Genomic DNA, 15,957 nt, shown 5'->3' with positions numbered 1-15,957 from the left:
AACCGTTCCACGAAGGCGTGTTTTCAACGAAACTGTTGTGAAGAAATTCAGAAAATGGAGTTATTCTCTCTCTCTCCCATCAGGTCTGATGCTCACTCGACCCAGTTCACTGACAGGAGGCGGAGTCTCTTCATATCTAAACATGTTTAAAGTGTTGAGTCTGTGAACGCGATGGCAGTCAGGTGCTCTGAAGGCGTGTAAATAGTGGGTGTGGCCTGGGCAGGTGGGAGGGGCTGACATGTAAATACACTGTGTTTGTGTGGAGTTGAAGCAGACAGGAAATAAAAGTCAAATACATCACACACTGGTCTGGCCACTGTTTTCAACAACTGCACTGTTTTATATTTAATATACAGGAAAGAACCTGCAGACAAACTACAGGTTTAGAATGAAACGAAGAACAATGAGCCAACATTCTGTAAAAAGTGGAATTCTCCAAACACTGGTTTGGTTCCTGTGAGTTCAGTCTGAAACAAAAACAGACATTTTAAAGAACATGATGCATGTTTTAAACTAGAAAAGCACTCGGAGAGCGCAGACCTCCGCCAAGGCAGATCAGTCCCCCCCCCCCATATCACCAAAATGTAATCATTTGTTCCTTGTGTCAGTATCAACATTTCCTGAAATCCAAATCCATCCATAACTTTTTGAGTTATCTGGCACACGGACAGACAGACAAACCAACGCGGGCAAAAATGGAACCTCCATGGTGGAGGTAACGTCACAAATACACAGTATAGTGTTTTGTTCAGTTATTGAAAAATAATTTAATTTACCTTCATCAACATGTATGTGGTTTGAAAAATGAATGAATTCAGACAATTCAAACTGTTATTTAAAATTAAATAAATAAAAAAAAAACGGTAATTGTTGATTCTGTTTTAAAATATTCATTGAACTCCTTGAACCGGTTTCTGTTGTAAGAAAAAAAAAAAACATTAAAATTAAATTTTTTATGGATTTGAGAGTTAGGTCAACATTGAATGCTGGACTTGATTTAAACAAGGAATAAATTAATGAATTACTCATTATTAACTACATCATATTCAATTGTAAGTTTAAACATATTGTTTTGTATGATTTGAGATCTACATAAAATAACAATCACCTCAGAGAGTTTTAGTAATGACAGGTTTGTGTTTTTCCTCAGACCCAGGACATGTCGCCCAGTACCAGCTCTGTTTGGTTTCTTCAGTCACTGCTTGGATTGGAAACATCCTGATGCAACAGTTTTTTCAGATGCAGTTTTTACATTTTTATGGAATGTCCTTTTTGGTGGACAGTTTTCTTTCTTTTTTTGTATAAAGCTGTGAAACTTGTCCACATAGCTGGGTCTGAGGAGGTTAAATACATTATTTTAACACGGAATAAATTCTTTTGAAACGAAGCCAAACCTGTGAAAACAGACCAACAGCTCCATCTACAGGGCAATGCAGGCACTGCCGGACGGTCCAATCACAGCCCTGCATTCAGAGCACGTGACCTGTGAGCGGAGCAGAAGAAGAAACCAGCAACGGCCAACATGGCGGCGGCTCCGGTGGTTCCGGTGGGTTCGGCGGAAGGACCGTGGACCGACGACAAAGAGCGGACCCTCATAGCCTTCTTCTACCGTGAGTCCAACACACACCGGGGCTGGAACTCAAACACTTACCGGCCCCGAAACACCGGGTTCACCGACACGAGCAACGGCACGAGCCGCAACGGCGACGGGCAACCGACAACTAATGGAAACGGCAACAGAAAACAGCAATGGCGACGAGCAACGGAGACCAAACATAGAACAGAGCCGTTAAACCGGTACCGGTACCGGATGAACCCGGTTTAATGAGAGGAGGAAAAAACAGAAAAAAGAAGGAGTTTAAGAGTTAAATAAATAAAGTCTAAAAGAAACAAATAAAGTTTAAGGTTTGAATTCTGCAGTTAGTTTAACACTGAGAGTGTTTAACACTGAGAGTGTTTAACACAGAGTGTTACACAGAGGCAGATGAAAGTCCAGCTGTTTGACACTGAAAAAGAAAGATCTACTACAGACGGAAGAAAGAGTTAAACAGTAAAAGTGAACTCATTCACTTCAATAACATTAATAATAATTATAATAGTTAATAATAATAGTTATAATAGTAGTAATAGTGGCAACAATAATAATAATAATAATAATAATAATAGATAGATAGATAGATAGATAGATAGATAGATAGATAGATAGATACTTTCTTGATCCCTGGGAGAAATTCAAGTATTCAGCAGTTTACATCCAACCCAAAAGTGGGTTAGTACCAGGCTGACAAAAAGGTTAGTATATACACTCTAAGAGACAATTGCTAAAGAAACTACTGTAAAAGTGCTTCCTGTACAGTACTGTGCAGAAAGACTTCTGACTGTATTCACATTTCAGGGCATTGATTTAAAAAAAAAAAAAGTGAAAGTAATAAAAAGTGTAGCCATGATTTATTTATTTATTTAACCAGGAAGTCCCTTGAGATGAAATCTCTTTTTCGAGGGAGACCTGACTAAGAGGCACATCAGTACAAATATATATATATATATATAAATGATATAAAGAGGCACAGTTATTTAAGTGTTCTACGGTGGTTTGGAAAGTGGGTGTAGTCCAACTACAGACGGTGCTTGGTGGTTTTAAAGTCTGACTAGGTCAGTCCTAGTATGGTCATGGCTGAGGCCGAGACCCAGACCCCCCATGACCACTCAGTGATGAGTTGTACAGTCTGATGTATAACAATAATCACCATCATTCCTCTGTCATGTGCTCATGAGTCCATCAGATTTTGAACTAATTCAGTCTAATGTGTTTTCTGTCACTAAACTTACACTAAGAACTGATAAACACACTTTAATCTGCAGAAAAATCCAACTTTTATCAGAATAACTCCATTGACCACAGGTGTCAGTAACTGAACCAAAGAAACTGAAACCAATAAATAGTCCTTGTTAATCCGTGTATCATTCGTTTATTTGTTTTTCAATTTCAAACTAAAAATCAAAAAACAACGAAAGAGTCGTTTTTTTGTTTTTTGATTTTTAGTTTAAATTGAATGAATGAAATGAATGAACGAATGATACACAGATTCCTTGTTGCAAACTTACTGACCAATCAGTTCTGACCAGAGTAGAAGCCCCGCCCATCAGCTGGTTGGAGGTCATCACACCTGTGGTTTCAGGTGAAGCGTGTGCGTGTTCTCACAGCAGATGTTTGTTTGGTTTTCAGAGAACAGCTGTCTGTGGAACCACCGCTCCGAGAACTACAAGAACCGACACCTGAGGTGGAAAACTCTGGAACGACTGAGACAGCTGCTGTCGGCCACGCCCCCTGCAGTACCCTTTACAGGTAAGAACCGCCCACACAGATAAGGACCGCCCACACAGGTAAGAACGACCTACACAGTAGGGCGTCTCATTTTTGGGACTTCTTTTCTGATCCAGCTCTTAATTTGACCAGTTCATCTCTTATATATCAGTAACTCCCAAAAAATAAATTTCGTCCCAATCCGAAAAGTTTTAGACCCCCCCCACCTCCATCTTTAGGGTGCCCGTCAGCCGAGTGCAGAAAACCCATTTTTCAATAGAAAATCCTGCATTTGTGGGTTAGTTCTGCCATATTTGCTCATGCAAATGTCATATTAGAGGTTTTGGGGGATGCTCCTGTCATTTATGAAGGTCTCAGATCATGTACAGGTCAAAGGTCACATGATTTTAGACAAGGTCAAGGTCATTTGACACTGAAAAAGGGGTCAAATCACATGTTTTTGCTGATTTCTTTCTTCCCTAGTCTTATTTCACAGACATGCACTCAGGGCTTTCACTGGAGAACATGTGATCCTAGATTACCCATCTGGTACCCTCCCCTTTCTGCAGTTCAGCAGGTACCAGATTTCTTTTTCCAGAAAAGGGCCACACACTTTCAGTGTAAATATGCCCAGTCAAATGACCTTGACCTTGTCTAAAATCATGTGACCTTTGACCTGTAAGGACCGCCCACACAGGTAAGGACCGCCCACACAGGTAAGGACCGCCCACACAGGTTGATAATGTCTGTGTTTGTTTCTTCTCAGTCGACGACATCAAGAACAAGTTTAAGAACCTGCGGACGACGTTCCAGCGTCAGGTGAAGCAGGTGACGGCCAGCCGAGCGTCCGGAGGCGACGTCTTCCAGCCTCAGTGGAAACACTACCAGCAGCTCATGTTCCTGCTGCAGGACGACGACGAGCCGCCGCCGTCTCCGCAGACACGCCCACAGGAGGAGGAGGCCCCGCCCACCTCCCCTGGAATCGTGCCCTCCTTCCTTCACACCACCTCGGCGTCCCTGCCCGGCTCCGCCCCCTGCGACACCTTTAATGTGGCGGTGAAGTGCTATTGGACGGAGGAGCGTGAACGTCAGCTGATCTCCTTCTACGCAGGTGAAAACACAGCCGACGCCACAGCAGACACACACGACCTTTGACCTGTGCGACCCCGCACTGAACAGGCCGCTGTGTTTGTGGTGTTTTGTGGTGGTTGCAGATCATCGCTGTCTGTGGAACAAACGCTGCGAAAACCACAACAACCGTTTACTGAGGATGAAGCTGCTGGAGACGCTGAGGCAGCAGCTGTCCGACCAATCAGTGAGCTTCTCAGGTAAACGCTGCCACGCCCACACTGGATCTGAAATGTCTGCACTAGGGCAAGAATCTGAAGATAGGATACAAACCACAACACTAGGATCACAATACGATATATCATGATATATCATGATACTGTGGAAAAGGCAATTTTTTCTGTTTCTTTTAAATGATTATTTCCTTGAAGAATTGAACTCCAGCAGAAATCTGCACAAATACTAAACTTATTTTTATTTGATCCCAACAGGATCTAATGTTCTATCACTAAATGTTCAAACTGTGGTCAAACTGAAATTCTGTTTTCCAGACATTCCAGTTTCAGATCCTGTTCAAATGTTCAGATTCTATTAGTTCACAACTAACATCAGAACAGGATTTGAGTTCAATCCAAACAAAGGAACTCCCATCTGCCTCTCAGACAGAAAAAAGTGCTTTTAGGACGATTCAAAGAACCATTATTTAATAAAAGAGTGTTAAATAATAATAAACTACAAAAGCACTTGGAGAGCGCAGACCTCTGCCAAGGCAGATCAGTGCCCCCCCCCACCACCACCACCACCACCACCAAAATTTAATCATTTCTTCCTCGTCCCAGTATCAACATTTCCTGAACATTTTCATCCAAATCCGTCCATAACTTTTTCAGTTATCTTGCTAACAGACAAACACTGGCACAAACAGAACCTCCTTGGCGGAGGTAATTCCACAGTTTCCAGGTTGTTCCATACACAGAAACAGTTGAATCTGGTCCCAGTCATGTGTCTGTCCAATTAGATTCAGTTCACATCAATATTAGTTGAGTTCTAATTTTAAATGTGTGGGAAATGGGATTTTCAGTGTTCAGTGTAAATGTCCACAGAGTCCACATTCCACAGTGGATGTGGACAATTTAGTTCCACATACAAGAGATTGTTCTAAGCTACAGGTGGATCCAACTGGAGGAGAATCGGAGTCGTTTGGAATTTTGGATGAATTTTGGAAAATGTCTCGATGATGACAGATGGAAAACTGTAGATGTTGTGACCTTGAACTGTGTCCTACTGGGACCAAAATGGACTGGGTTGGTCCCAGGGCCTAGGCCTATCTGTGGGGAAGATCTGGGAAAGATGGATGGAAGAGTTTTACACTAAAGATGAACACACACACACACACACACACACAAAGCAGAGTGATCACAGTACCTCCTGGCGGAGGGAATAAAATAAAGAAAAAACGAAAACAAAAATGAACCTCCACAACATCTGCATTTGAATAAATACCTAAAAGTATTGATACAGTACTTTTTAATATCGATGCAGTATTGTGAAATGAAATATCGTGACATGTGGCAGAACTGATATTTTCTAACAGCCCTAGTCTTCACAGTCGTAATGTGAACCAGAACCGGATCAGACCAGAACCAAAGTCCTGAATAAGTTGGATTTGAAATGCATCAAACGTGTGTTCAGTTTTTTCCTTCTGTTTCTGTTTCGGAGCGTCTCGTCCTCGTCGTGTGGATTCAGTTTGTTTTCATGTTTATTCGTGCTGTGTTTGTGTTTTCCAGTCGACGACATAAAGTCCAAGTTTAAGAACCTTCGGACGGTCTTTAACCGGGAGCTGAAGTCGGTTCAGTTCGGCCGAGCGTCCGACCGACCCTACGTGTCCAAATGGAAACACTACCAGCAGCTGATGTTCCTCTGCGAGTCCTGCGATGAGGACGACGCCTCCGATGAGAAGGACGCAGACCCAAGCCCCGCCTCCACCTACTGCAGCTCCACCTACGTCAACAGCAGCGCATCCAACGGTTCAACCTCAGGAGCTGATGCCACCGCTGTCTCCGCCTCCTCCGCCACCGCTGTCTCCACCTCCTCCGCCGCCGCCGTGTCTCCATACCACGTCTTCATCTCTGCGTCTCCAGATCAACTCAAAACTGAGACAGGCCCCGCCTCTCCACCGGAGGACCCTCCCACAAACCCCGCCCCTCTGAGCACTGAATCCCGCTGCTATTGGACGGAGGACAAAGTGGAGCAGCTCATCAGGTTTTACTCCGGTACGCGTCTGACCTTTTACGACGTGTCGTGGAACGGCCAAATAAATAGTATATTGCAAAAACTGGGTCGGAGTAGAGGAATAATTAGACACTGTAAGAAATGTGTTCCCCAGTGGTTGACCAAGCGGTTAGTTCAGTCATTAGTCTGATCTCACATGGATTCTGCTTCAGTGTTCTGGTCAAATACTAATGAAAATAATTTACACAAAGTCGCACAGAATAAAGCGGCATGAATACTTTTGGGTTGAACAAACAGAACTAATAGAACCACAGTGCACAACAGTTTGACATGGTTAACTGTAGCATCTAGATTGAAATATTCTTTATTATCATTTATTCGTAACATTATAGGAACACAAACTCCAGAAACTACTCACAGAAAACTGTCATTTTTTGCTGATCATCATAATTATTGTAGAAGATAAACCAGGTAACCACGGTGTGCTCTGCCTTTAGACACAACCAACAGTTCCAGAGAACGTTTTTTTATGAGGCCATGGTTGAATGGAATGGGCTGTCAGGGTTTGTGTTGTTGGAAAATAATAGAAAATGTTTCCAAAGGAAATTAAAACTTTTTTGTTTACACAGCAGATATGAAATGGAAGGAGTATCGATAATATAGAAAGATGTCTCATGATTTGTATCAGACATGTGTTGGTTGGTGAAGGAGTACCAATGAATAGTCCTGATTTTGTTTGTTTATTTATTTTTATTGCATTTGGCTGTTGGATATGTCCTGTGTGTGTGTGTGTGTGTGTGTGTGTGTGTGTGTGTGTGTGTGTGAGTGAATGGTGTATGATTAATGTAAATTTTAATATAATGTACAGGAGACCCCAGGAAGAACAGCGACGGATGATTCACTTGCTAATGGGGATCTTAAGAAATGAAATTGCAACCTGACGAACCAGGTGGGCGGGGTCACGTCAGTGGGTGTTTGGTTGGTTGAAGTGAAGGCGTGTCCTGTTTTCCAGAACACGGCTGTCTGTGGAACCTGCGGTCGGAGCGGTACAGTAACCGTCTGTTGAGGCGGAGTCTGCTGGAGACGCTGAGCGCTCTGCTGTCCGAGAACCAACCGGTGCCTTTCACAGGTAAGACACACCCACACAAACCCCGCCCCCAGGTAAACCCCTCCTCCGCGTCTAACCCGTTCTTTCCTCCGCCTTCAGTCGATGACATCAAAACCAAATTCCGGAATCTTCGGACCATTTTCCGGCGCGAACACAGAGCGGCGAGCTCCAATAAGACGTGTGGTTCGGAGGACTTCTACCTGCCGCGGTGGAGACACTACCGCGACCTCATGTTCCTCTGCGACTCCTGCGACGAGGACGAGCAGCACGAACAGCTCCGCCTCCTCTGCCCGGACAGCCGCGCCCCTCAAAGCGGCGCCTTCGCCGCCCCGCCCTCGGCCACGCCCCCCGACTCCCAGCCCTGCTCCCCGTCCTCGTCGCCTTCCGCCTCCTCGTCCGTCGCCGGCAGAGCGTCGGCGCAAAAGAGGCCGTCTCAGCCAGCTCCGCCCACCGCCGTCGAGGCACTGGAACTGATAAGGACGTTGTGTCAGAATCAGACGCCGTCGCCGCACGCCGGCTTCCTGAAGTACGTGGAGGAGTGTCTGAACGAGACGCCGCCGGACAAAGTCAAAAGACTGAAGAAGAAGATCATCGAGACCATTCACTCCGAGACGACGTGAAGGCGTGGTACCGGCGACGACCACCGGGAGCCGCCCTCAGACAGACGTGTCCGTTTAATCCAGTTTGTGAACTTTCTTCCACATTCTGTTTCCTGTTGAACGTGTGTCTGTGGTTTCTACCAGGGATTTGAAGTTGAAGCGTTTTCTCTTTTATATGATTCCGTTGGGATGTTTGTATTTTGAATATTTTCAAACTGTGGTGTTCTTCCTTTTAAATAAAGAGTCTGGTTTTATTTCCACTGTTCTTCTGTGTTGAATAGACTCACAGTTGAATCAGTTTAAATTTCCATCATCCACAGTTGAACTGAAATTCAGCTGGAGTTCAGAGAGTTTCAGAAAACTAATGAAAACATGGAAACCAACGTTAACGCCGTTATTAAAAACAGCAGACGAGTGTGTGGCCCAATCCCAATTCACCCTTGATCCCTCCCCCTTACCCCTCCCCCTTGGCCCCTCCCCCTTTAAACACAGTTGTAAGTGGCAGTGGTTTGTAGTTTGGTCCTGAAATGTCTCTGTTTGGAGGGTCAAACAGCCCCTCCCCCTTAGCCCCTCCCCTCTGACTCATGGAGAATAGGGACACCTCTACCCCTTCATGTGGAGGGCCAAGAGGGAGGGGCCAAGGGGGAGGGGCCAAGGGGTGAATTACCCAGAACTCTGAGCTAGTCTACTGGAAGTACTGGATGTACTGTACTGATATTATAGAGTAGTAGTAGTGGCAGTATCAGTAGTAGTACTAGTAGTATCACTAGTAGTATTAGTAGCATCAGTAGTAGTATTAATAGTATCAGTAGTAGTATTACTAGTATCACTAGTAGTATTAGTAGTACCAGTAGTAGTAGTAGTAGTAGTATCACTAGTAGTATTAGTAGTATCACTAGTATTTGTAGTATCAGTAGTATCACTAGTAGTATTAGTAGTACCAGTAGTAGTAGTAGTAGTAGTAGTATCACTAGTATTAGTAGTATCACTAGTATCAGTAGTATCACTAGTAGTATTAGTAGTACCAGTAGTAGTAGTAGTATCACTAGTAGTATTAGTAGTATCACTAGTATTAGTAGTATCAGTAGTATCACTAGTAGTATTAGTAGTATCGGTAGTATTAGTAGTATCACTAGTAGTATTAGTAGTATCAGTAGTATTAGTAGTATCACTAGTAGTATTAGTAGTATCAGTAGTATTAGTAGTATCACTAGTATTAGTAGTATCAGTAGTATCACTAGTAGTATTAGTAGTATCAGTAGTATTAGTAGTATTAGTAGTATCACTAGTAGTATTAGTAGTATCAGTAGTATTAGTAGTATTAGTAGTATCACTAGTAGTATTAGTAGTATCAGTAGTATTAGTAGTATCACTAGTAGTATCAGTAGTATTAGTAGTATCACTAGCATTAGTAGTATCAGTAGTATCACTAGTAGTATTAGTAGTATCAGTAGTATTAGTAGTATTAGTAGTATCACTAGTAGTATTAGTAGTATCAGTAGTATTAGTAGTATCACTAGTATTAGTAGTATCAGTAGTATCACTAGTAGTATTAGTAGTATCACTAGTAGTATTAGTAGTATTAGTAGTATCACTAGTAGTATTAGTAGTATCACTAGTATTAGTAGTATCACTAGTAGTATTAGTAGTATTAGTAGTATCAGTAGTAGTATGGTTTGCCTTCAGTGGTGCTGCTGTGTGTGTGTATTTCTGTGTGTGTGTATTTCTGTGTGTGTGTACTTCTGTGTGTGTGTATTTCTGTGTGTGTCCACCAGGTGGTGCTGCTGGTCTGTGTCTGAAACTGTGGATTCTTTCAGTTCCTTTTTTCATCAGTTTTCATCCATGTTTCAGTTTCTATGAACTAATGCACGACCAGGTCTGTGAACGCATCAGGTCCGTGAACGCATCAGGTCTGTGAACGCATCAGTGTTCACTGGCTCCAAACCTCAAAATAACAACAGGTCAAAACCTTTGTCACAGTCGACACCAACATTCTGGAACTGTCCTTGAACTGTGGATGTTTTTATCCAATCAGAGGCTTGTTCAGGTACACAGTGTGTTCAGGTGACATGATGTGTTCAGGTACACAGTGTGTTCAGGTGACATGATGTGTTCAGGTACACAGTGTGTTCAGGTGACATGATGTGTTCAGGTACACAGTGTGTTCAGGTGACATGATGTGTTCAGGTACACAGTGTGTTCAGGTGACATGATGTGTTCAGGTACACAGTGTGTTCAGGTGACATGATGTTTTCTTTTTTTTCTGTATATTTATCTTTTTTTTTCTTTTCTTTTTTATGTTTCTCTTCTTTCTTCTTTTCTATATTCACCTTCTTTTTTACCTTCTTTTTTCTTTTATATATTGTATCGGTTTCATGAACCCAACATTAGAGCCTTTGTCCTGCAGTTCTGGCTCCGCCCACCAGGGGGTGGAGCCCTCACTGTGTCCATGACATCCAGAGGTCAAAGGTCAGCCGGTGTTGTAGGTGATCGTCCTGACGTCTGCCCTGAAGAACGCCGTCTGTCCAAACACGGCCGTCTGAAGCTCCGCCTCCGGGCGCGGCGTCAAGGTCGCCGTGCCGACCGTCTGACCGAGCGCCTCCCGGCGTGCACTGGGGCTGCAGGTCCGTCCGGAGCACAGAGGTGTTGTTCAGGTTCAGTCTGGGTTTGGCTTTGACCCTGGAGGTCAGGGACCAGTTTACGCTGGGATTCATTTGTGTTTTTTTCAGTTTCTGCAGCGATTTGTGTCTGATCCTGGACTTCAGTCTGTTTGGGTTTTATCAGGTGGGGTTTTTACAGCGATGGGTCTGCAGTCAGTATACTAGGACTGGTGGACCTGGACCAGGACCAAGACCAGGACCTGGACCAGGGCCAAGACCAGGACCAGGACCTGGACCAGGGCCAAGACCAGGACCAGGACCTGGACCAGGACCAGGGCCAAGACCAGGACCAAGACCAGGGCCAGGACCAAGACCAGGACCAGGGCCAAGACCAGGACCAAGACCAGGGCCAGGACCAAGACCAGGGCCAGGACCAGGACCAGGACCTGGACCAGGGCCAAGACCAAGACCAGGACCAAGACCAGGACCAAGACCAGGACCCAGACCAGGACCAAGACCAGGACCAAGACCAGGACCCGGACCAGGACCAAGACCAGGACCAAGACCAGGGCCAAGACCAGGACCAAGACCAGGACCAGGACCAAGACCAGGACCAGGACCAAGACCAGGGCCAGGACCAAGACCAGGACCAGGACCTGGACCAGGGCCAAGACCAGGACCAAGACCAGGAGCCAGACCAGGACCAAGACCAGGACCAAGACCAAGACCAGGACCAAGACCAGGACCCGGACCAGGGCCAAGACCAGGACCAAGACTAGGACCAGGGCCAGGACCAGGACCTGGACCAGGGCCAAGACCAGGACCAAGACCAGGGCCAAGACCAGGACCAGGACCTGGACCAGGGCCAAGACCAGGACCAGGACCAAGACCAGGGCCAGGACCAAGACCAGGACCAGGACCTGGACCAGGACCCAGACCAGGACCAAGACCAGGACCTGGACCAGGGCCAAGACCAGGACCAAGACTAGGACCAGGGCTAGGTCTAGATCTAGGTTCAGATCTAGATCCAAGTCCAGGTTCAGATCCATATCCAGGTCCAGGTCCAGGTACAGGTCCAGGTTGAGATCCAGGTTCAGATCCAGGTCCGGGTCCAGTTCTGGGTCCAGGTCTTCAGTGGATGCGCTGTGACCCAGATTCCATCCAAACGTTGTGGTGCCGTTGGCTCCTCCCACAGGAAGTGGAGGCGTGGCCTGCGGCGTCGGTGCGGCTGAGGCTGTATGTAAATGAGCGTGTGCAGCGGTGGAATAATCCGCCCGTCAGCGACGCTCAGATCAGTGACGGCGTCTGGACTGTGAGCCAATAATCCGCCTCCTCAGATACACTCAGCTCCGCCCCCGGGGCACGGCTGTCGGTTCAAATCCCACTGGAGAGAGGAGACGACTGCAGAGCAAGGCAGCAGAGCGATGGTTCGACTCCCAACTGTTGACCTTTAACCCCTTCAGTCAGTTTATATGAAACAGAAGAACACTCAGACTGAAAAACCTGTGGTTATAGAAGCAGGTTCTGTAGAAAATATAGAACATATAGAACATATACAAAGTATATACAGGAGTTTATGTACACTTAGAACAACTGAATACAAAATATAAACTATAAGGAGAGAGGATATACGATTATACAGGACTAATGTGGACACTGTGTGTGTGTGTGTGTGTGTGTGTGTATTTGAGGTCAGTGTGTATTTGAGGTTGTGTTTTCTTTTCTTCAGCTCCAGGTTCTGGTCCTCTTTACTGTTCCCTCACATGTTCCTTTCGTCCTGGTGGTTCTTCAGCTTTAGAACCTGATCAATAGGAACATGAACAGATGAAAGAACAGCTTTGATCAGAATCTGATGAAAACAGACGACAGAACGTCCACGGAGTCCAGGTTCAAAACACCAGGGGAGGGTCTGGTCTGTTCTGGTCTGTTCTGGTCTGTTCTGTTCTGGTCTGTTCTGGTCTGTTCTGTTCTGGTCTGGTCTGTTCTGGTCTGTTCTGTTCTGTTCTGTTCTGGTCTGTTCTGTTCTGGTCTGTTCTGGTCTGGTCTGTTCTGGTCTGTTCTGGTCTGTTCTGGTCTGGTCTGTTCTGGTCTGGTCTGGTCTGTTCTGGTCTGGTCTGTTCTGGTCTGTTCTGGTCTGTTCTGTTCTGGTCTGTTCTGGTCTGGTCTGTTCTGGTCTGGTCTGGTCTGTTCTGTTCTGGTCTGGTCTGTTCTGGTCTGGTCTGTTCTGGTCTGTTCTGGTCTGTTCTGGTCTGGTCTGTTGTGGTCTGTTCTGGTCTGTTCTGTTCTGTTCTGTTCTGGTCTGTTCTGGTCTTGTCTGGTCTGTTCTGGTCTGGTCTGGTCTGTTCTGTTCTGTTCTGGTCTGTTCTGGTCTGGTCTGGTCTGGTCTGGTCTGGTCTGTTCTGGTCTGGTCTGTTCTGTTCTGTTCTGGTCTGTTCTGTTCTGGTCTGTTCTGGTCTGGTCTGTTCTGGTCTGTTCTGTTCTGGTCTGGTCTGTTCTGGTCTGGTCTGTTCTGGTCTGGTCTATTCTGGTCTGGTCTGGTCTGTTCTGTTCTGGTCTGGTCTGGTCTGTTCTGTTCTGTTCTGTTCTGTTCTGTTCTGTTCTGGTCTGTTCTGTTCTGGTCTGTTCTGTTCTGTTCTGGTCTGTTCTGTTCTGGTCTGTTCTGGTCTGTTCTGTTGTGGTCTGTTCTGTTCTGGTCTGTTGTGGTCTGTTCTGGTCTGTTCTGGTCTGTTCTGGTCTGTTCTGTTCTGGTCTGTTCTGGTCTGGTCTGGTCTGGTCTGGTCTGTTCTGGTCTGGTCTGTTCTGTTCTGGTCTGGTCTGTTCTGTTCTGGTCTGTTCTGGTCTGTTCTGTTCTGGTCTGTTCTGTTCTGTTGTGGTCTGTTCTGTTCTGGTCTGTTGTGGTCTGTTCTGGTCTGTTCTGTTCTGGTCTGTTCTGGTCTGTTCTGGTCTGGTCTGGTCTGGTCTGGTCTGTTCTGGTCTGGTCTGTTCTGGTCTGTTCTGTTCTGGTCTGTTGTGGTCTGTTCTGTTCTGTTCTGGTCTGGTCTGTTCTGGTCTGTTCTGGTCTGGTCTGTTGTGGTCTGTTCTGTTCTGTTCTGGTCTGGTCTGTTCTGTTCTGGTCTGGTCTGTTGTGGTCTGTTCTGTTCTGTTGTGGTCTGTTCTGTTCTGGTCTGGTCTGTTCTGGTCTGTTCTGGTCTGGTCTGTTGTGGTCTGTTCTGTTCTGGTCTGGTCTGTTGTGGTCTGTTCTGGTCTGTTCTGGTCTGTTCTGTTCTGGTCTGTTCTGGTCTGTTCTGTTCTGGTCTGTTCTGGTCTGTTCTTTCTCTTGGTCGTCTGTGTCTGGATGAATCACATCTTTTAGAGGCTGAATGGACTGAACCAGAACCACAGACCAGGTCTGACCCGTAGACCACCAGGACCAGGTCTGACCCGTAGACCCACCAGGACCAGGTCTGACCCGTAGACCACCAGGACCAGGTCTGACCCGTAGACCACCAGGACCAGGTCTGACCCGTAGACCACCAGGACCATCTCACCACCGTCACAGGGACCTGACTCCACAGTTCGGTGTTGGACCCTAAATGGCCCCCCCAGGATGATCCAGAACCTGCTCCGGTGTGGGCGGGGCTTCAGAGCAGACCCCGCCCCTGTGACCTCGGCGCTCCCACATCCAAACCTGTTGTTGTGTGTGTGTATCTGTCGTCACGGTGACGCACGCTGGGTGGAGACCATGTGACCTCACTCCTCGGGGGTTGCAGGGCGTCGCTGTGACAGGCGGTAACCATGGCGACGTGGTTTCACCTCCTTCGTGTACGTTTGAGTCACGTCTGACACTTTAATTCCCGCCTGATGTCATGAGAACACCAGCTGACATTTAACCAAACAGGGTTCAGGTTTGGACCGGACCCTGTGGACCGGACCGGACCCTGTGGACCAGACCCTGGTATCTGGACCGGACCCTGGTGTTTGGACCGGACCCTGGTGTTTGGACCAGATCTTGGCCTTTGGACCGGGCCCTGGTATCTGGACCGGACCCTGGTGTTTGGACCGGACCCTAGTGTTTGGACTGGACCCTGGCCTTTGGACCAGACCCTGTGGACCAGACCCTGGCCTTTGGACCGGACCCTGGCCTTTGGACCAGACCCTGTGGACCGGACCCTGGCCTTTGGACCAGACCCTGTGGACCAGACCCTGGCCTTTGGACCGGACCCTGGCCTTTGGACCAGACCCTGTGGACCGGACCCTGGCCTTTGGACCAGACCCTGTGGACCAGACCCTGGCCTTTGGACCGGACCCTGGCCTTTGGACCAGACCCTGTGGACCGGACCCTGGCCTTTGGACCAGACCCTGTGGACCAGACCCTGGCCTTTGGACCGGACCCTGGCCTTTGGACCAGACCCTGTGGACCGGACCCTGGCCTTTGGACCAGACCCTGTGGACCAGACCCTGGCCTTTGGACCGGACCCTGGCCTTTGGACCAGACCCTGTGGACCGGACCCTGGCCTTTGGACCAGACCCTGGCCTTTGGACCGGACCCTGTGGACCAGACCCTGGCCTTTGGACCGGACCCTGTGGACCGGACCCTGGCCTTTGGACCGGACCCTGGCGTTCGGGTCCTGGATCCTCATTGGTCAATGACACGGACGAGGACTTTCACAATAAGAGTCTGTGGGTGCATCTGTGTCGACCCTGAACGAAGACCAGAGCACTGCAGCCCAGGAAATAGACGGGTCCCAACACGTGCACAGAAAACTACACAGTACCAAACACAAACACAGATGCATGTTGTTCCTGTAGATTCTGTTGTTTATTTGTTGGTTCCTCCTGTCACAGGTCAGTCAGCTGTGGTCAGAGCAGAACACACGAAGTATTTAAAGAAATCTGACACACACACACACACACACACTTATACACACATACACACTTATACACACACACACTTATACACTTACATACACACTTATGCACACACATACACACACACACTTGTACACACACACAAACTCACACACACACACACACACACTCACACACCCTCTCACACACACACACACT

At 46.9% G+C, this 15,957-nt stretch overlaps 1 protein-coding gene across 2 annotated transcripts; it reads left to right on the top strand.

Moving 5' to 3' along the window:
• Positions 1-1,431: 1,431 nt before the first annotated feature.
• On the top strand, positions 1,432-8,661 carry LOC115415806 (uncharacterized). 2 transcript variants are annotated; one of them, XM_030129443.1, is made up of 8 exons: positions 1,432-1,610; positions 3,227-3,346; positions 4,071-4,415; positions 4,519-4,632; positions 6,160-6,430; positions 6,464-6,645; positions 7,617-7,733; positions 7,812-8,661. In XM_030129443.1, exons 1-8 carry the CDS (start codon positions 1,523-1,525, stop codon positions 8,330-8,332), a joined length of 1,758 nt encoding a protein of 585 aa, XP_029985303.1. In that variant the 5' UTR covers positions 1,432-1,522; the 3' UTR covers positions 8,333-8,661. The 2 variants fall into 2 exon arrangements, with proteins under 2 accessions (XP_029985303.1, XP_029985302.1); XM_030129442.1 differs by having other exon boundaries at positions 1,433-1,610; positions 6,160-6,645.
• The last annotated feature ends 7,296 nt before the right edge of the window (positions 8,662-15,957 follow it).

The sequence above is a fragment of the Sphaeramia orbicularis genome, unplaced genomic scaffold (assembly GCF_902148855.1).
Source record: "Sphaeramia orbicularis unplaced genomic scaffold, fSphaOr1.1, whole genome shotgun sequence".
Lineage (NCBI taxonomy): Eukaryota > Metazoa > Chordata > Actinopteri > Kurtiformes > Apogonidae > Sphaeramia > Sphaeramia orbicularis.
This window is presented reverse-complemented; position numbering and strand designations above follow the sequence as displayed.

Excerpts from the sequence above, each read along its gene's own strand:
- LOC115415806 (XM_030129442.1), top strand. The coding sequence starts at position 1,523 with ATGGCGGCGGCTCCGGTGGTTCCGGTGGGTTCGGCGGAAGGACCGTGG. Across the intron at positions 4,416-4,518 it reads GCTGATCTCCTTCTACGCAG|ATCATCGCTGTCTGTGGAAC; the intron begins GTGAAAACACAG and ends TGGTGGTTGCAG. Across the intron at positions 7,734-7,811 it reads CCAACCGGTGCCTTTCACAG|TCGATGACATCAAAACCAAA; the intron begins GTAAGACACACC and ends CTCCGCCTTCAG.